General features: G+C 36.0%; 1 protein-coding gene and 1 long non-coding RNA gene across 2 annotated transcripts; one reads left to right on the top strand and one right to left on the bottom strand.

The window, feature by feature from the left end:
• The first annotated feature begins 3,794 nt into the window (after window positions 1-3,794).
• LOC100377762 (galanin receptor 2a-like) lies at window positions 3,795-4,916 on the top strand. Its single transcript, XM_002731764.2, has one exon. It carries the CDS (start codon window positions 3,795-3,797, stop codon window positions 4,905-4,907), a length of 1,113 nt encoding a protein of 370 aa, XP_002731810.1. The 3' UTR covers window positions 4,908-4,916.
• A 12,783-nt stretch (window positions 4,917-17,699) lies between these two features.
• LOC146739299 (uncharacterized) lies at window positions 17,700-18,139 on the bottom strand. Its single transcript, XR_014930145.1, has 2 exons — window positions 18,056-18,139; window positions 17,700-17,934 (listed from the first exon to the last, which is right to left on the bottom strand). It is a non-coding gene; the product is annotated as an uncharacterized LOC146739299 (long non-coding RNA).
• Between the last annotated feature and the right edge of the window lie 3,474 nt (window positions 18,140-21,613).

The raw sequence follows: 21,613 nt of genomic DNA, 5'->3' as shown, positions 1-21,613 counted from the left end.
GTCCATATCGTGATGTTCATTCAAAAATTAATATCACGGTGTGTAAAGCATATATTTGTCTTCATACTTTCCCAGTAATGTTCGCCATCGGCCTATGTAACTGTTGAGTCAATGTTTGGTCTAACACGTTTGACTATTCACCAAAAACAATGAATGAGATTATATTTTACCTAAATACTCAATAATGTAATTTTAATATCACGATTACAGATCGTTATTTTCACCTTATCGTTCGTATAAATTATTCTCCTATAAGTGTTTTAGAAAGCATTGTGAATTAAAGAAAAGAAATTTATTTGAAAAAATATTGTATCTTGATTCATATGACTAGCTAGATTCATTTCTATAAGAGAAATTGGTGGTTGTTTGACGTGTGGCTTTTATGAGATGGTTGAACACAGTATTGTCGTTTAAGAATTCAATGTTTGTGCACATCCAATCATCCCAGAAAATCTACCTTGACGGTACAATCATTTTCATTGGCCAAGCAAAAATGTATCGATGTCATCATCTTACTTTGGATGCCTACATCGATAAATTATTGAAAATGTTAGTGAGACGTATTGGGATTTAGCGCAGTATTCGGCACTGTTTGACTGTACACATAAGAGTGTTCTTCTATTATGGTATTTTCCAATTTGGTATTGATTACTGTTGAGTGATTTGGCGGAAGAATAACCTTGCTAAAACTACAAAGACATGTTCTCATTTTAGACGTTGACCAAACTTTCCCTCCTTCAGAAAGTGTCGTCGTCGGCAAATCATGCCAATCGATCATAGGATTGACTATTTTACGATCTTTCTGATTTTCAAATCATTATCTGGTAACGCATTAACTTTTTTTGCCAGCAGATTTATGTTTGTATCAGATATTCACGATAATGATACTCGGTAAAAGCATTTCATTTGTATGTATGTACCGAATGTTAACATCAACCAAGGCCAAAGTACTATTCATACAAAACTCCACTCCTTTGAAACTCATTTGCCGCAAAGTGCTATTATTACTATAGCCGTCATTCTGTATACAGTATCAGACAGTACTACTCTCATGCGCTGCAATAAATATCTGCACTACATAGTGAATTATTTGCTTACGAATAAAGGTGTATGGTGGTATACGTTTACCGTCTTTTGAAATATAATAACATTTGATACAAACACTTATATAGCATATCACGCCCACAAATTTTGTTTTTAAACTATTTCAACAAACACGATACCATTAGTAGTGTTATGTATGTGTATAGCGCGGAACGATACGCCTGTTATCGTTCAATCTGGACTGTGAGTCATTCGCCATTGTGCCCATAACTGATATACTCGTATCGTATCATATTAATAATTGTCCTTACCGTAAAGATTTGTTCGCGATGACTAAAAATACGCTTCACGTCTTCACATGCTACCAGTATTATTCAGCAGTCAGAGCATGCAATATGCATAGTGTCAATAATATGAATATACGACAACTACAATTTACGAATGTGAAGCCTATTATGTTATAGTCGTTGAAACTATAGTGCCATGGTCATGCATGTAACGTTACTCAAGATAGTTATTAGGCTTAGATGCGTGTTTGCTATTTCAATATTCAATATAAGAGATATGTACTAGAGATCTTCAATATGGGAGATTTGCATTCAATCTGTCTCGGCTCGACGAGTAATATTATTACAAGTGAATAAACATTAATGCAATCCCGTCATTTACTATTTTCCCAACTCGCCATTATGGACCCAATGTGATAAAGGGAATGGTAGTGTATGAAAATGCGCGCTATATGTCCTGACGTGACCATGTACATTTTCATCTATGTCTTATTGAGGGCGCATGCTTAATTCAAACTGTCTTATGAAGGTTGCATTGGCTCAGCTGTGTTAGTGCATTCGCTTTAGGATCAATGTGTTCCGTTGCATCACAGTCTAAGTTAACACTTCATTGGCTAAGTTATTAAATTGTATGTGTAAATGTCGACGTGCTGAAATTATCAGTAGTTGAAATCTTACTCAGTACTGACGTAATCAAGTGAGCAATCGCGGCTGATCAGGCGCGTCTATGTAAATGACCTTTAAGCAGTACATCCATAGTACATACCTGTGTACTAATTTTGGTTTGTTTAGTTCTACAACTAACACAGTAACTCACGCTCTTATGTCCATTACATTGCTCATTACATTCTATATATTTACGTTAGTTATTTATTGGTGTGGGTCGTGCTATACTCGTGGGTCGTGCTATCTAATGGCGATTCTGTGTACTCCAACTGTAACGCAATTAGTTTCAAGATTCCTCGCTAACCTTAGGTTTGATGTCAGGATTATATATCATACATTCTTTATGCTGTGTTGATTGCTGATGTGATCGCGCCAAGGGTGTAATTGAACTTTGAAGCAATACCTGATATTCTGCGAGAAGAAATGATGCGTTGCACTGGAACATAGTATGTTGAACTGTTACGGTCGCCATATCAACTCTAATTCAGTGGTTTAGTGTTGACAATGTGTACACGAAACAAAATGCACATACGTTAACGGCGATGACAACTTTAACGTGATACATAGTTATCGGAATACAAACATGCAGACAGTATTGCTACTACTTGCAATCCTATTTAATATCGGGAGTATTTATATTATTCATTTATTTAATATGACAGGGATATTGTTACGACCGAAAGACATCTATGGGTACTTAAGTGAATAGCATGTTCATATGACCATTCACCCAGCAGAATAGATACAAAGTAACAATATAAATGAATGTTTTATGTTTCTTAGCAAAACGGATATTAAATTTTCGCCTTATAGTTGTAATAGCGGGGTGTTTACTTGTGTCTTCAAGGTCATTCCCTTCATTATCTAAACCGGTGGAAGTCCTCAAAAAAACATCGTACGTGTATGTCGGCTAATCGGCGCTTTCTTTAATAAAGAAATCGCGTGACCTTATCAACGTCGTATGTGTGTTCGAGATGTGCCGACGTCATTGACATATCCATGTCTAAATCGCATTCATTTGATACTTCTTGAAACCCGGTAAAGGGGGCGGTGGTTTCAGTTATTGGGTAACACGTCTACTTCAAATTTGCTTCGTCATTAATAGTTTAACTTTTTCGTGAGTATGTTGATAATTCCACTAAATGCGAAGTTAGGTGTTATCAGAGTGTGGGTCACATGTTCAAACAAGTGAATCTCAGTGAAGTAAATGTGTGTTAAGGAGAATTTTCTAGTTAATATATACTAAAGTAATGCAGTTTTGAATTGAACTGCAGAACGTTACATATCGTATATGGAAAATACACTTTCACTTTCAGATTTTAATAAAATGCGATAACACGCCGTCGCGTGGGTTTTGGGGATATTGTTTCCATTTTAAGCATATTTAGAACGACATTGTTGGTGGCACGGAGACTTCATGCCGCGAATCCAATATACATATTTGAATTATATGTCGCAGAACTTAAGGTAGTAATTATTCAGAAAAATTTAAATAGTCAATATACTATCGGTATGGGGGTGACACGCACACACATGCATACATATATAATGCGACGAATATAGGTGTTATCGAGACGAAATACGTTAACAGCATAACTAATGGCTACATTCATGTTTTGAATATATTTCACTCACAGGCGCTAACACAAGAAGAAGACCTAATGTATGATTCCTTCGAAGACACCAAATGCCTATATACCATTTGATGATGAAATGAACATTCACATATCTACTACTGCTACCAGGCAAGAATAGACATACAACATATGTACTGATATATGATATATATGTTTTAAAATGTCGGACTATGATTACTCTGAGTATATGTACTATTCCTACTATTTCTTGTCTTATGTGTACACCTATCCAAATGGCAGCAATGTGACTGAGTGGACCAAAATAACACTGCCTGATGAACCTCAACGGCTCGAATCGATAATTATGCCAGTTCTGTTCACCGTCACTTTCGCCGTGGGAATGGCAGGTAATATCCTGGTCATAGTAACCGTGCTTATTGGTAAACAGAGAATGAATACAACCAACATTTTCATCTGTAACTTAGCTGTGGCTGATTTGCTGTTGTCTGTTTTCTGTACGCCGTTTTTCATGACGTTGTTTCTCTTGCCTGATTGGATCTTCGGCGAATTCATGTGCAAGCTGACAAATTTTCTGTTCCAGTGCACAATGTTTGCTAGCATTTTCACTATGGTTGTTATGTCCTTCGATCGCTTCCTGGCTGTGGTTTACCCGATCCGTTCAATGAAATGCCGAACGCCTACCTTTGCGCTTGGTGCAATAATTGTCATTTGGACGCTTTCAGTGGCCGGTTCGATGCCATATTGGATTGTGTACAAGACGGTCACCGTTCATTGGATGGGCTGGCACACCCACTGCGTGGATGACTGGCCGAATCAACGACCGGGTTACAACGCATCGGTGCTCGTCTTTGGTTATATGCTGCCGTTCCTGTTCATTACGGTGATTTATCTTCTGATGCTAAAAAGACTCTGGGGAACCGTTGCTCCCAGTAGTTCGTCACATGACAATGTGAAGTCGAAGAAAAAAGTCACAAAAATGGTGATCATGGTTGTTGTAGTTTTTGGTGTGTGCTGGCTGCCCCACCATATCATTACTATGTGGTTTAATTTCGACGTGAACTTTCCCTTCAGCATGTTTACGTATGTCCTCAGACTGGTAGCCATGTTCTTATCAGCATTCAATTCTTGTATTAATCCTATCATTTACGCTTTTATGTCTGAAAATTTCCGCAAAAGTTTCAAAAAGACATTGACATGTTATCGTCGGAGCAACCATGTAGGGACCTCTATGGCATCTACTAATCCTACTGGTCCTATGAAAAACAATGTTACAACATTCACAGATGAATGTTTTAACGACCAGGTTGTTTGAAAGAAAAAATGATGAAGTTAGCGAATTCTAAAAGAGTTATTCAAAGTTATTGCCTTCAAAAACATGCATACGAGGCAGCGGCAATATATTATTGACTTATCGTCTATAAAACAAACCTACGGTTGGTACAACTTTCCTTATGACCATCTTACGCACATATCTATATATATTATATTTATAATCAGTTTATTCATTGGTTTCTCTATTAGATATTTTTTTACGTGTGTAATTATTTTTTGAATACATTTTTAGTGTTTATCTTTCTTCAAAATCCTTTTTTAATGGACCTTATTTTTCTGAATACATATAGTTTGTCCCAGTAACAAATACAATTATATATCTCCAAATTTCAAAGCTTAGTTCACAGGCAATTAAGACGTGAATCTTTCAAATTTCGAATGTGACTGTTCGAATAATGAAACGACTGGCTCGAGTATTCATTGTTCAACTAGCTGTAATGACGCTTTATATATTGCGAACTAAAAAGATAATAGTTATTACATCTCAATTAATATAGTTCATGGGTGCCCAATTCTCCCTTATTCTTCATCACATTGATGAGCAACTGTTCGTGGAATACTATGTTGGAGAAATCATATAACCATAACGATATTACCTATAATTGAGACATTTTAACCACGTTAGAAATACAATTTACTGTCTCAAGGGATAACAAACGATTGTCAATCATAGGTATCATAGCCTCATCTCAATTATCATAATTGTAAATGGCGTCAGTCTGTATTCCATCGTTTTGTGAAATTTGTGAACATTGTTACACAATTTTCAGACCTAAACTATCCACAAATTATTATTTTACTTCAATTAAAAAGAGTAAAGAGTGTTTTTAAAGGGGCGGTGGTCATCGCGCAGCGCGTGTTTCGAAATTTGTGTTTAAAACTATATATCTTAAACGCGTTGTGTACGTTGCTATCGATCAGAACGCGGCGCGACGACCACCGCCCTTTAGTGCTACGAATTATCTACTATGTTATTCAAATAAATACACAGGAGGCAGCAATTTCAACAGAAATAAAAACAAATATGTAAACACATATGTCTGAATTGAGTTCTCATTAAAATAATGAAATAGCTTGAATATGAAATTACTACGAGGACTCGGATACTGCTAAGTATGCACGCAGACAGTACAGTGGGAGTATCGACCGACGCGACCTTATTATTATATATCTTTTCCTCAAAGGAATACATCGTGGGAATGCCGAAATGCAAAACGTTTAGAACAGATTTAGAGAACTTCTTTGTGTGGGGTCCGGTCAAGCCCTGGGGCAGCCATGTTTGTTTTTATTATTAGAGGACGCTTACGCGCGTAATGGTTTTATAACTGGAATTCGCATTTCCTAATATGGTAGGATGAAAATACCAATGCAATACCGCAAAAATACGGCACACTGTAACTTTACGGTGCCAGATGTATAATAATAAATAATAATAATAATTGAAGAACACTCAACTGCAAATGCTGAGCAATGGATTTCATGATATATACGCATAAATGTGTTATCCCATATATCAGTGTAATGTTGCATTTTTCATAATTTTCTATATCTTCGTACTATGTAATAAAATCAGTCATTGGTCCATGAAAGCTAAGTATCACAAAATCTAAAAATGTTGATGTCTCACATAATAATTCTCGAATTGTAATTAATAATTAATAATTATATTAATTTAATATCAAATATTTCTTGAAGTTTCAGATGTCAAGTAAAACGCGTGTGCAATATAGATCCTTATATATTTGAGAAGTCATTTCAAATTCTCGACACACACACAAATTTGTTTCATTATTTTTAGTGGCGAATTTTCACGGATTGTAAAGCGACCACGGTTTGAATGGACTACACAATTAGTACGTATGTTACCAATGCAACGCCGAATCCGTAAATATGTTGATGGCTACAAACAAGCTTAAGTATATTTCTTATTTGCAACAGGGTAAGCGGTAGTTGGTGTTCGATAGGTCAATCTTGTATGGGAACCAGATCGCTCTACGGTATCTCGAATACACGCTTACAAATCTTAGTATTTAACCTTTAGAATGCTGCGAAATGGATACAAGAGATAAACAGGATATCCAATTCGTGACCTTGGAATATCAGATTTATCAAATTACTACACTCGTTTAACAAATCTGATATTCTAGGTTCAATTATGAGACACCTTCTAAATACTATCTATACTTAATTAGACGGAAACGTGTAAATACTAGTAATGTTGTAATTTATATTTCCTAATAATGTTAACCACATCAGGAAAAAACATACAATAAATTAGAACCATGTCGCTGGAAAAAAAACCTAATTATGCCTTCATACAATTTCAACTTACAAATATTAAAATTGGTGTATTCCTTGTGGGTACATACAGTTGAGCAGCTTTTCTGTGTTTTACCCACAGTTCGCAACCATGTAAAATAACTTAAAGCTGGCATACACACTTCAATGAATTAATCACTCCCTTCCTTTCTGGCATGTTTTCGGTGACCGATTGAACTGAGTATTTCCAAATGGACTGATTCCTATTATATTAACATACTTTTTACAGTTTGTCTCAAAAACTTTTATTTATTTTTATTATTCCCCATTTGTCACAGAAATTTCTTTAGATGTCTTACAGATATGACAGAGATGTGGCGTCTGCCAAACAGAGAGACAGCGTACCAAAATATATCATAGGACGCCATGTCTTCATGCATGTCGGGAAAGTGGTTGAGTGTGATAAATTATTTAGCATGTGTTTGTACTTCTCTCATTTTATCGTCTCCGCTGAATCGCACAAGATATGTGATATTAAAACTGCCGACACAGGCGTAACATATGCATTTCTACCTGAATAGTAAAATATGCCATTCCATGATCAAGTCGGACAACCTAGTCCTTATTATATGTATCCCTTGGTCACGATCGATTTGTTTCAATGCGATGATGTGTCATGATCCGGTGGAGTTTCATGGAAACTCAATCATTCAGTTGATTTATGCGAAAACACAAGATAAATTGCATCAGTCGTAGGGGGCGCTGTGTTGAAATACGCCAAGCGTACTCATTATATTCTTATGAACAGCGTTACGCTGAGCTTTCGTGTAGTGTACTGTGGTACGTGGTGTGTAAGAAGACCTACTCAACATACGATTATCAGTTTGATCAATAACGTAAATGTTCACACATAGCCAATGATAATTTATTATCGTTTATATATGACCTGGAATAATGTAATATATTATCCTGTTCCTTGTGTAATTCTTTGTGTGGCTGAGTCTGTAAATATGGTCAGAAATCAGTATTGTGCCGCTATCACAAACATCATATAGACTCCGCCGACAATTGTTAACGAGATCACACCAACGTGAATAATAACAACTTGAACTTACAAATGAGTTACATTGTACATGATGTGTTATTGGGAATAATAATCATGTTATTTATTAAACCTTAGAGGTTGAACAATCTACATATTAAACAAACACTCGTGAATACAGGAACAGGCAATTTAGATTCTGTTAGAATGATGTTCCATTCAAGTTTCCGGTAGATTATATAATCCATTTCTAAAAAATCATGTTATATCAAGCCACGGCAGACTTTATATACTACTTTTTACATACTGTTGCCTTCATTTGTTTCTGTTTGAAAATAGAAAATTACAGATTATTGTATTGTCGTTCACTTGCTCGTTTTCGAAATCACAATCTATCTAATTCATTGACAACCTCCAGGATCATAACATGTCATAACATGTTTTTGTTTGTCGTCAACAAATATTTGAAATACACGAACGTAGTGTGACCGACGAACGTTTGAAATCAAAGCAGAATTCCCAGAATCAAAGAAATTGTCGAAGTTGTCCATTCCTGTATTTTGCATTGTCTTAATATTATTAAGATAAGTCTTTCGTAGAATCGATAACCACCGATCAACTAAAACTGATCCAAGCCTGAAGGACTATGTATTCCGCACGCCTGTAACTTCATCTTAGACCATGAATTACTGTAATATAATTGTGAATAAGGTAATTCATTTTCGGTTCATCTTCTGGTGTCCGGGGACTAAAGCATTACAGTGAAACGTTTAATGCAGTAGTGGGAAATGCCGTCTGTACACATTTCCTGGATAAACGCATCACCCACCATATTCATTTTGTTGCTATTAATACCTTGGAAGGGGGGTAAGTTTACACTAATTCAAACATTGACGCAACGGAAATCTGCACTCCACAGTATAACGTGAAAAGAAGCATATACACTCTGGTGCAAAACAGAATCCTTATAAAACGTTGATTAGTTAGTGGTTCTGGCCCTACAAGTTCTTGGATGTCGATAATTGTAATTTTAATTGTCTCTTCGTGCACTTAATGTAATAGTGATACGCAGCGCAACACACACACGCCATCGTCAAATGTATATTTCATCGATCAACAATTTTTGTTGTCAATGTATATAAATACGTGTAATGAACAATAATAATAGTGTACATTGTTTTGGTGATCGTTCTGATGTCAACAATTACAGGGGTATCTCCCTTATATCAGTAACAAGCAAGATTCTAACAAAAATCCTAAATTCACGTCTGGACTACTGGTGTCGTAAGAATTGTATATTATCTGAAGCGCAATGTGGTTTTCGGCGAGGCTACAGTACAAGTGACAATATTTTCACACTCCAAGCCATGGCAGCAAAATATTTAACGAAGAAAAAAGGGCGCTTTAATTGTATTTTTATTGATTTCGCTAAGGCGTTTGACTCGATTCAACATGATTTTCTGTGGTCGAAACTAATCAATTATGGGATTCATGGAAAATTCTTGTCGGTTATTCGCTCAATGTACAGTAAGTTGCAATGTTGTGTGATTTCATCTGGTGGTCTCACTGAATATTTTAAATGCACTATCGGGACACGTCAAGGTTGTATGCTTAGCCCTATATTATTTACTATTTTCATCAATGATCTCGTTTCATACACTAGTACTGTTGGATGTGAGGGTGTTTGCATTGACAACGATCTTCACAACCTTAATATCGTGATGTACGCGGATGACGTGGCCGTGGGTTCTGATATGCCAATACATACTCAACGACAAATAAATAAAGTACACCAATTTTGTTCTCACTGGGGTCTAACTCTAAACCTAAACAAAACACAGATAATTGTTTTTCGCAGGGGTGGTTATCTAAAACAAGGTGAAAAATGGTTCTATCGCGATCATGAAATTAAAATCGTTCCTCAGTACAAGTATCTTGGTGTATTATTTTCCTCCAGATTAAGTTGGAATCCGACCAAATTAAACCAATCAGCACAGGGTAAAAAAGCAATGTTTCAACTTAAAGTATTGATTCGAAAACTTGGTGGTATGACCACATCTGATTCATTCAAATTATTTGATTCCATCACTGTGTCAATCTTATTATATGGTAGTGAAATCTGGGGTTACGAGAACGATCCTCAAATTGAACAAGTTCAGAATCAATTTTGTAAATTTCTACTCGGTGTGAGTAATAACTCATTCAAGCGATTTATCAGCTGTTGGCGAATGTGGTCGTTTTCCTCTCTATGTTATTTACTTTAAAAGATGCATTAGCTACTGGCTGAGATTATTACAAATGGACGGTAATAGATATCCTCATAAATGTTATTTAATGTTAAAAAGATTATCCGACCAACGTGTTATAACGTCGGTAAATTGGGCTTTTAATGTAAAAATTTTGCTATTTCGCTTTGGATTCGGTCATGTATGGCTGAACCAAGGTGTAGGCTCGAAAAGTGTATTTCTTTCGCAGTTCACACAAAGAATTAAAGATTGTGTGCAACAAGTATGGCACGACGACACTGCTTCTTCCCCCAAACTCCGTTACTATCTCGATTTTAAGTCGTCACTTGAACAAGAAAAATATTTGTCTTGCATCCATGTTTTCAAATTCAGAGCTGCATTGTCAAGGTTACGTTGTTCTTCTCACAATTTGCATATTGAAAAGGGGAGACATGAATATGTCCCCCTCGATAATAGATTGTGTGAATACTGTGTTGAACGAAATCAACTTTATGTTGAAGACGAATATGATTGTATAGCTATTTGCCATCGTTATCAACATATTAGAGCAGAATTTTTACCTGTATGGTTCCGCACCAACCCCACTTACAACAAATTTATCTCGCTCATGAGTTCAAGAAATGATGTAATTTTAAATCAGTTAGCGAGTTATGTTTATTTCGCCATGAAAAGCAGAACTTAAATGATTTTTGTTTTCTCTATTGTTACAATTGTTAAGTGAAACTGTATTTGCTCTTTGGGCCAATGGCCTTTTGCTTTGTAATAAATATATATATATATATAATACATTGTTTTGATGTAGTAATGTTGCACAACATGTTATATCCTATCATCTTTATTTTGGCTTTACCCTGGGTGATATGACTACTGCCTTGTCTTGGTTTTATCTTCGGTGAGAGGAGCATTATTGCCTTGTCTTAGAGTAAGGAAAACATGCAAAATGTATCCAGAATACTAAATTAAGTAACATTTTTAAAAATTTCTGACATCTTATCTTACCGACAGGTGCCATTATTTCTTTAACTACATTCATCTGCATTGATCCTGAAGTTAAAAAACACACCAGCCCCATTCCTTGCGAGGACACGCGATACCTTTCAACTTGGTAAGGAGTAGAGATTGACGTGGTAGTAGAATAGACAGAGAGGAGATTTGAATAAAAAAACAGCGGAAGATGTAGACTCTGACACTTCAACTATATCTCAATCACCGCCGCCAATAATATCACATTTCCGAGGTAGCGAAAGTAGACTTATACGTCTCTTTCAATGGAAACATACATTGCTGTTGAATAAAACAGGCAGCATCTTTTTTCAAACAGCAAATCGTAAAAAATTAAGTGATATTTATGAATATATTAGATCTTAATCCGATTTGTTGGTGTTATTATTAAATTTTTACATTCTACGTTTCGTTGGATGCCTTTCACCGTACACAATTTCAAATGGTAATATCGCCCTCATCTGACTATACTGATTAATTCTACTGTTCAAACATTGAACAGTAGCTGTAAATTGTCTACATCATATATAGCGCCATCACTGACCATATATGTACAGTTAACGTGGTTATTTGGTGTGATGCTAGTGTATTTTGATATATTAAATGTAATATCAATCATGTCAATACTTTTGACAAACAATCCAAGTTATTCGTTTTCAAATCAGCTAGCAATAAACAACTCTCAAATAAACACCAACGCCCAGACATGCAGTAAACATACTAAAGCACGGCATCGTTGATAATTTTATCTCAACTGCTCACAAAATACAACAGGATAAGTGGCCTTACAAACCGTACCCATCCAAAGTAGATATTTTAAAATATAAATAATACAAAATACCTACCTTCCTTCAAAGTTCAGATTAAGTATTCAACTTAAATATGTTACAGTTTGGGTGTATTTGAAGACGAATTTGCAGTTTCTGTGACAGCTAAAATAGACAATTTTAAAGTTTGATCGCAACCCCATCTTCAGGAACAGACAGATGAACAAAGCATTTTACATTTTGCTTTGTATTAGGAGACAGTAGCTGTTTTGTGTGACTTTTCAACTGTGACATTACCATGAATATATCGCCGGGTAAAGCTTTGACTTCTATTGTTCGATTGCACTCATTGTTAACACGCTAGTGATTAACTTGATGTATGCTTGCAAATTAAATTCGAACGCATACATATTATTAATCCATGTAACACTGAGCCTGTGTGTTACATAATATAATAACAGGTCATATGCAATTCTGAGCCAGTATGACATAACTCAATGTGTTTCACAATATAATGTTAGGTCACATGTAACACTGAGCCAACATGACATAAGTCAATGTGTTTCACAATATAATGTCATATTACATGCAACACTAAGCCAACATGACATGAGTCTATGTGTTTCACAATATAATGTCATGTCACATGTAACACTGAGCCAACATGATATGAGTCAATGTGTTTAACAATATAATATAATTCCAATATATTGTCACATGTAACACTGAGCCAACATGACATCAGTCAATGTGTTTAACAATGTAATGTCGTGTCACATGTAACACACAACCACTATGACATGAGTCAATGTGTTTAACAATGTAATGTCATGTCACATGTAACACAGAACCACTATGACATGACTCGATGTGTTTCACAATGTGATGTCATGTCACATGTAACACTGAGCCAACATGATATGAGTCAATGTGTTTCACACAAAAATGTCAGGTCACATGTAACACTGAGCCAACATGATATAAGTCAATTTGTTTCACAATATCATGTCAGGTCACATGTAATACTGCGCCAACATGATATGAGTCAATGTGTTTAACAATATAATGTCAGGTCACATGTAACACTGAGCCAACATGATATGAGTCAATGTGTTTCACACAAAAATGTCAGGTCACATGTAACACTGAGCCAACATGATATGAGTCAATTTGTTTCACAATATAATGTCAGGTCACATGTAATACTGCGCCAACATGATATGAGTCAATGTGTTTCACAATATAATGTCAGGTCAAATGTAATACTGAGCCAACATGACATGAGTCTATGTGTTTCACAATATAATGTCAGGTCACATGTAACACTGATCCAACATGATCCGAGTCAATGTGTTTCACAATGTGATGTCATGTCACATGTAATACTGAGCCAACATGACATGAGTTGATGTGTTACGCAATATAATGTCAGGTCAAATGTAATACTGAGCCAACATGACATGTGTCTATGTGTTTCACAATATAATGTCAGGTCACATGTAAAACTGAGCCAACATGATACGAGTCAATGTGTTTCACAATGTGATGTCATGTCACATGTAATACTGAGCCAACATGACATGAGTCGATGTGTTACGCAATATAATGTCAGGTCAAATGTAATACTGAGCCAACATGACATGTGTCTATGTGTTTCACAATATAATGTCAGGTCACATGTAACACTGAGCCAACATGATACGAGTCAATGTGTTTCACAATGTGATGTCATGTCACATGTAATACTGAGCCAACATGACATGAGTCGATGTGTTACGCAATATAATGTCAGGTCACATGTAACACTGAGCCAACATGATACGAGTCAATGTGTTTCACAATATAATGTCAGGTCACATGTAACACTGAGCCAACATGACATGTGTCAATGTGTTTAACAATGTAATGTCATGTCATATGTAACACTGAGCCAACATGAGTCAATGAGTTCCACAATATAATGTCATGTCACATGTAATACTGAGCCAACATGACATGAGTCAATGTGTTTAACAATGTAATGTCATTTCACATGTAACACAGAACCACTATGACCTGAGTCAATGTGTTTGACAATATAATGTCATGTCACATGTAACACAGAACCACTATGACATAAGTAAATTTGTTTAACAATGCAATGTCATGTCACATATAACACAGAACCACTATGACATAAGTCAATGTGTTTAATAATGTAATGTCATATGTCACATGTAATACTGAGCCAACATGACATGAGTCAATGTGTTTAACAATGTAATGTCATGTTACATGTAACACAGAACCACTATGACATGAGTCAATGTGTTTAACAATGTAATGTCAGGTCACGTGTAATACTGATTTCTGTTGTTGTCGTTGGAGAACTTGACTTTTAGCTTCTTTTGTTTGTGGCAAAAGATGTGGTCGGAGAACGTTCACTTGATAAATGCAGCGACGATTGTGTACGCTTCGCTCGGTCGTCCAAAATCTGTCCACGTAAAACCATGCGTAGAGACTGTAATTTTCACAATTCAAAACACGCTTAGAGGTGGCCAATTCAATCTCTTTGAAGCCGTTGCAAAGGTTTCTTAATCAAAGTCACGTTATGTTAGATCAATTCACGACCAGCGCCCCCCGATTTACCCACCACTTTTCCCGCCCGATAAGACGGAAACTGCTAAAACTAAATAAATATGCACACGCAGACACGCTGCCAATTAGATGTCGACTTCATCCATTTGTTTTATGACGCGCAATATACCAAAGTTATTATCATTGGAATAAGCCAGCAAAGACACTAGAAAATACGGAGAAGATAAGTACAGTATTTTCTTCATGTAGTCTCTTTGGAAACTACGAATCCAAGTAAACGATTAGTAGAGTATGTATGTGTTCCTAGAGGCGGAGGAATACAAATACATTTTCTAATCATGCCGTGGCGAAAACTGTCAATAATATTTCCCTATAAGCATACAGATACAGGTGCGAGCACAAAAGATATTGTTTGCGAAGCATTGACACATCAGTAAGCCATCTGCTCTATGCTAGTAAGTATACTGAGTTTTCTGCTGCTAATAACCCCAAACATGACATATAATATGTAGGTACTGGGGTCGGTTAATTGTCCGCCTAAACTTCGCTGGTTTCTCTTGGGCACGTCAATCTTAATTCGCTGGAGGCGATCATTAGACCATACCTAGTAAATAATCATGCATATAACTTAACGCACAGATGGAAATCATTTACATAAGCTCCGCCTATCAAAGTTACATTATCCAATCATCATTTTGTTCATAGCATTTAACAAATCCTGAAACACTTGGGTGGATATAATTACTAGCATAATGATGTTATCCGAAGTTGTTTACGAGTGACCATGGAAACAGTTTCTTGCATTCTCGGTGGCAATATTAGGACATGCGGCAAATATTCTTTTAATACAAGCCGCGTAGCTTCACTCAATTGAGTGCAAACAAATATCTGCTCGGCATAGTACTAATTCTCCAGTATATAAAACATACTCTAAGAACAGAATCGTAGCAATTGTGTTTGATCATTGTTTAATTCCATAACACATTTCCCATGCCAGACGGTTCGCATCTGAACAAAATCTTATAAACATCTAGTAGATTTATCAAAAACAATCAAAACTCTTAAAAATTTTAAAGGTGTGAGTTACTTTCCTTTTTAAATATATTATTCTTGACTATTGTAACTAAGTATTGATAATATTAGAACTATGTGTGCTATGTAACTATGTATTGTCGATCAATACTGAACAAACAGAAACATCTACTGTTATTTTCAACTTTGATGCTTTGTACCAACAATTTACATCATTTTCATCAACAAAGGTCTTCCGAGCTCAGTGCAAAACATAACATGACATAAGTACTAGTGCGAGAACGAATCTATCAGCTCGGCTGCAGGAGTAAGTGTGTAGTGCAAGACTCATTTGGTGGCTCGCCTGGGTTGTACACAATACACAGGAAAATTATAATATTGGAAATGCCGATGTTGGCGCAACAAAAAGATTTCTTTCAGCTTCATAAATATTTATAAATGACAGATGAATTAAATCACAGTCTGCAACGACGTAATTTGAAAACGTTCCAATGTTATTCAATCGGCCAATACAAATCTCTCATGTCAATTTGAGTTTATAAATATTTATAAAGATGAAGAGACTGCCTTTGTTGCGCCGGGAGTATATATTTATTACCACTCATGTCGGTACAACAATATCTATAAGGGATGTAAACTAATTAACTAATATAAACGTTTCCCTAATTTGCTAAAAAGATAGTTCATACATTGTTCACAAAGTTATCACGCTGATTACATAATAGTGTGGTTCTCGTCTACTCGTAACAATGATCAATGCTAATTAAATTTAATGAATTTAAATGATGCAACATAATTGGCAGATTATGTATGATACAACAGTTTTTATTGCTACGTGAAAGAATTCAAAGTCATGAATTCAATATACTGTGTTCATTTTACAATGAGCACTACACACGCAATATATCAAATATGGTTGTGAAAGCGTCTGCACAAATTCAGAAAAGAGTTCAATGTTCAAGACCAGCTTTGCATGATAGAGAACTGTAGTTCACTGACTGTAGATGGCGACTATCTCTAACATGCAAAGCAGGTCTTGAACGAACATTGAACTCTTTTCAGAATTTGTCACTGAAAAAATTTGAGTAATACAAAAACAGAAATGTCTGCCTATCCAGCTATATACCTGTCCTGTCTGTCAGTATAATTTATTGAATCATTAAATCCACCATTTTGCTCGTCACTAAAATAATTCTAAAAATATGTATATGTCACAGTATTAAAATGTAGCCTGGCGCTGAACGCCAAAACGTAATTTTGACGCTATTTACATTATAAAGGTTTTATATAATTTGTGTAGATGTGGAATATATCATGTGTCCATGAAAGTGGGCTCCACTCTCAAATGCAACTTTAAGTTTTGTTGTCCTTAAAAACTAGATTCAAAACAAAATATTTTTAAACTGATTAGACAGTGATGTCATTACGTTTTTTTCATTGAGTAAATCCTTAGGACTTGTTACCATTTTGTACCCTAGCAATGTCATGGCAACCTTACATTTTTTTTGTATATTAAGAACTTTTGAAAAATCCAGCTCTTTCCGCCATTTGGTTGCCACTGCAGCAGAGTCACGCGATGTACTAAACGCGTTCCCTTTTGTATTTTTCGTGTTATTCATAATCCATTGGTGGACATTACGTGGCATATCTAACCCAAGAAAATCATATATGTGTTTAGCTTTCACATACGGGTCTTTTGAAATGTCCTCATACCTGACTAACATATAACGACCGTTCATCCATGACGGGGAAGTTGCAACAATATGCAAATTCTTAGTTATATCATTGCACAAATCTGTAGTTTCATCTAGACGAGTTGCTCTTCTTTTAAAATCCATGTTTGACTCTTTCATTTTTATTCTCGAGTTTATCGTTCCCCGTGGATCACGTACTAAGTGGATGATTTTTAGATTGATTGACGGGTCCATGGCAAATGACCGCAGTAGCTCGATATCGTAGAGACGAATAATTTTCATGGCTTTGTACGGGTGTACTAGGCACATACTTCTCATATTTTCTATTTTATCGCTCACGGGCAACTTGTTTGCTTTCTTGCAAAACGCAGATTGCGAAAGTACATTACTGCTGGAACAAAATAATAAATGGAATCCAATAGTGAAATCGGCATTTGTAAAATTACATTTGAATAAACGATCAATTATTTCCACTGACTGTGCATCAAAAATGTCACCATTCATCTTACCACTCAACACTCTTCTGGTGAACGGAAATAACGGCTCAAACATGTACATCACTTCAGGATTCTGGTTGAGAATCTCTCCAAGAAACGACGATCCTGTTCTTTTACTTGCAAAGATAATTATATGGAGCTTACTTTCAAGAGGTATCTCAGAATGGTTAGGTTTATTTTGACTTGATTCGTATTCCATCACCCGAGTATTTTCTGGAACTACACCAAATATTCCTAATTCAATGGTGCCTTACAAGAATAAAATATAAAATTAATTTGATATTGATTGAAAGTATATTACTCTGGGTTATGATATTCAAGTTACAATGAACCAACATTTCTCGCCTAGTTTAAGATGCGGCTATTCGGCTCAATAGTATCAATTCTTACCTCTTTTCTCTAGGATCATTACTGCAACAAGAGCAAAATTGATTAGAATACATAAGTAAAACATATAGGACGACTTGGAAATTAGTTTTTTTGACCGGTTGTTCTTTTCACCATTCGCCATGTTAACCACAATTGTGAGTCTCCGTATAATCTGGAAATAAAAACAAATATATATGACTGCTATTGCTAAATTGCCAAAATCAAGTTCATTACTTAACAAGTAACCTGTAGAATGCTGTGTGGGTAATATTTTTATATTGATTTTTGCTGCATTTGCAGCAAATAGTTACCAAACAATGAGAAATCTATTGGATTGAATATACCTCTCAGGTGGCTTCACATGCATAGTTCAAGCCTGCCTAACCGGTGCTTATACCAGGATTTAGTTACAGCTTCATGTTCCCAGTAATCCCAGTAATTCATGAAAGACTGGCACTCCCATGCAATTAACAGCGAGTTAAATTCTTGGGATTGAAACATATATTTTGAAGTCACTGATGTAGGCAATGAATAACTTAAAGTTGACATAAAGACGAGGTAGTGCTCAACTAGAGGCTGAAATTATAATTAATTTGTTTATTTCAATTTCTCCTGAAGTCAACTAGAATACACTGGTGAAACACGATAGTACCCATGGGCGAAAGGATGTTTTGGGGTGTAGTTTACATTGTGTATGGAGTGGTAGGATCGGGTGTAATTTGTTCATTTCCAACTCTTATGAAGTCACGTAGAATTTCACTTAATTTATTTTTGCTGACATGTTTTCAAGCATTACATGTGAATCCAATTTTCACTGTGCTGTGTCTCAATAGAGTGTAAGGGAAATGGCATTTTCACTGGAATTTATTTCAGGGGGAAAATGTTTTCAGTGATAATGAAGTATTATGACAGAACCCCATACCCTCCCCGTGGCTTTCATTGCGAATGGAAGTTATTTTCACGAGTGATGCGGTGTATCCTGCTGCCGTACTTTCACGAGCGAAGCCACTGGGAGGGTATGGGGTTCTGTTATTATTACATATTTCCCATATTTGATTATTTCATATTAAAGAGAGAACGTGCAACAAATCGGGATAGAAATTTAGGTCGGGGAACCCAATTGCCCATTAATATGCTCCAAGACAGTGCTGCGACCTAGCAACGCGTGTCAGTGTAGAACGCGTGTCACTGTACGTGTGAAAATAAAATAATCAGACGTCTAAACTTGAGTCATTGTCCGAATAAATACTGCTCAAATTGACTAAGTGTTCAAAACGTCATAAAAAAGACGATGTGCGTCGCATAATCTTTTTGCTAGCTGTCAAACAACTTGTCAAGTCAAAACATCTACGCGCCAAAGTGAAAAGGCTGATTTTACTGCGGGTCCAGGCTGCGGGTGGATGTTCAGAGAGCCCTTCAAGATTGATAAAACTCAGTTGGTCAACATACATTAAGTTTTCCCAATCCTAGTATTCTATGTGATGTACATCTAACATGCCAAAAATGAACGATTGGTGAACGATTTGAACCTGACACAAATAGCAGACGGAAATGTGTTTACAAAATAAAAATAGTGATTACTTGATTTTAAAAATATATACCAGGAAGGGGAGGGGGTAAAAGAAAAGTTATATAACATTTTATTATTCAATAATTTATTAAAATACATAAGTTTGTCCAATTCCCTGTGATACAACACCTCAGACATAGCTCATTGTACTCGGTTTGAGTGTGGGTACAAAGTTACTATTTGAATTTTTTTATATCTTTTTTCATTAATGAGAAATTTGACCCCAAAGTTAGAGTAACTGTTCACCAGGAATGGCTTTTTAACTCTTCTGTGATTTTTTTGGGCTTGGCTGATTTTGTTCAAACTTGATAGGCAGATCGTACCATCACTAATTGGAAAAACAATTCTGACCCACCGCTACCATGGCAACAGCCAAAATCTGTTTTTTGAATACTTTCGCCCCAAATTTATTACCTCCTACCAGTCTTGTAATAGCAGTGGCCAAATGATCATGCCTTTTATTCTGGCTACGTTGCGCACTGGTAAGAGATCACTGGCGCCGACATTGTTACACTGTCAACGTAATCCCAATTGAACTTTGAATAAAATCTAAATGCTGCCTCCAATCTAGAAAATACTATCGCAAAACGGTTGGAAATAATACATTTAACGGCTGAATACGTCCTAGCAATAAAATAAAGGCACTTCTAAAGACTGAATGATATTTTGCGAACCTCGTATAAAGGTGCCTGGTTTTAGTTATAAACCGACGTTAGCTTCACGTTCATGTCCTACCATGGTAACAGCCGAAAACATATTGCTTGTTTTTACCGGCTTGTTTTCATTGGCAACCGAAGTATTTTTATTTTGTAAATAAATGTTCGTCTGCTATTTTTATCCAGTTTAGCAACAGTTTTTGCATATTAGGTGTACATCACATGGAATACTACGATTGACAGAACTTGGTGTATGTTGACTGAGTTTTATCATAGTACGAAGTACCAGGAGGTTTCTGCTGGCGACGTTGCGGCGTTACCCAGTTCCAAATAAAGATTACCAACGCCAAATGAGCAACATTTTAACCGGTAATCAAGATTCATTCAATCCACGGCTAGCAAGCAACATCAGAAGCGAAGTTGTAGCATGCAGTACTAGTAAGTCATCCCGTCAGTGGAGTACCACAGTAGCACGGCATGCTTGCCTTCAGCATTGTATTCAAATGATTCACGTGGTGTGTCGTTCTCGTTCAAACCCGGAATTCGATCAATAGGGGAGTTTCAGTATAAAAAAACACATTGCAAATCATGCAAGTTCAACATTTTCAAACCAATATACTAAAACAGGAATGCTCAGAGTGCAAAAGTATGATAGTTATTACTTTCCAGTATACACATCTCTGTTAATACTATCCCTCACATGTTCTACTCCCAATTACTCCTGCGTAAAATGGTGAGCCTCTTTTCATGTTGACATTCAGACTAAAATCATGTGACAGGCTGTTAAAATTGGCTGTTGCATACTCTTTCGCCGGTCTGGGAAATGTGTTTAATTAGCTCTCATTCAAGCAACAATGCAGATTTCCCAGTGGGAGTGAAACTATTCGACTCTGCCATTAAAAAATAGGGGTGTTTTCAGCAAAAAACGAATAACCCTGGAATGCACACAGAATACTGAATTTCGGAACAAATCGT

The sequence above is a fragment of the Saccoglossus kowalevskii genome, chromosome 8 (genome assembly GCF_978046115.1).
Source record: "Saccoglossus kowalevskii chromosome 8, keSacKowa6.1, whole genome shotgun sequence".
Lineage (NCBI taxonomy): Eukaryota > Metazoa > Hemichordata > Enteropneusta > Harrimaniidae > Saccoglossus > Saccoglossus kowalevskii.
This window is presented reverse-complemented; position numbering and strand designations above follow the sequence as displayed.

Coding starts and splice junctions, on each gene's coding strand:
- LOC100377762 (XM_002731764.2), top strand. CDS start 3,795: ATGTCGGACTATGATTACTCTGAGTATATGTACTATTCCTACTATTTC.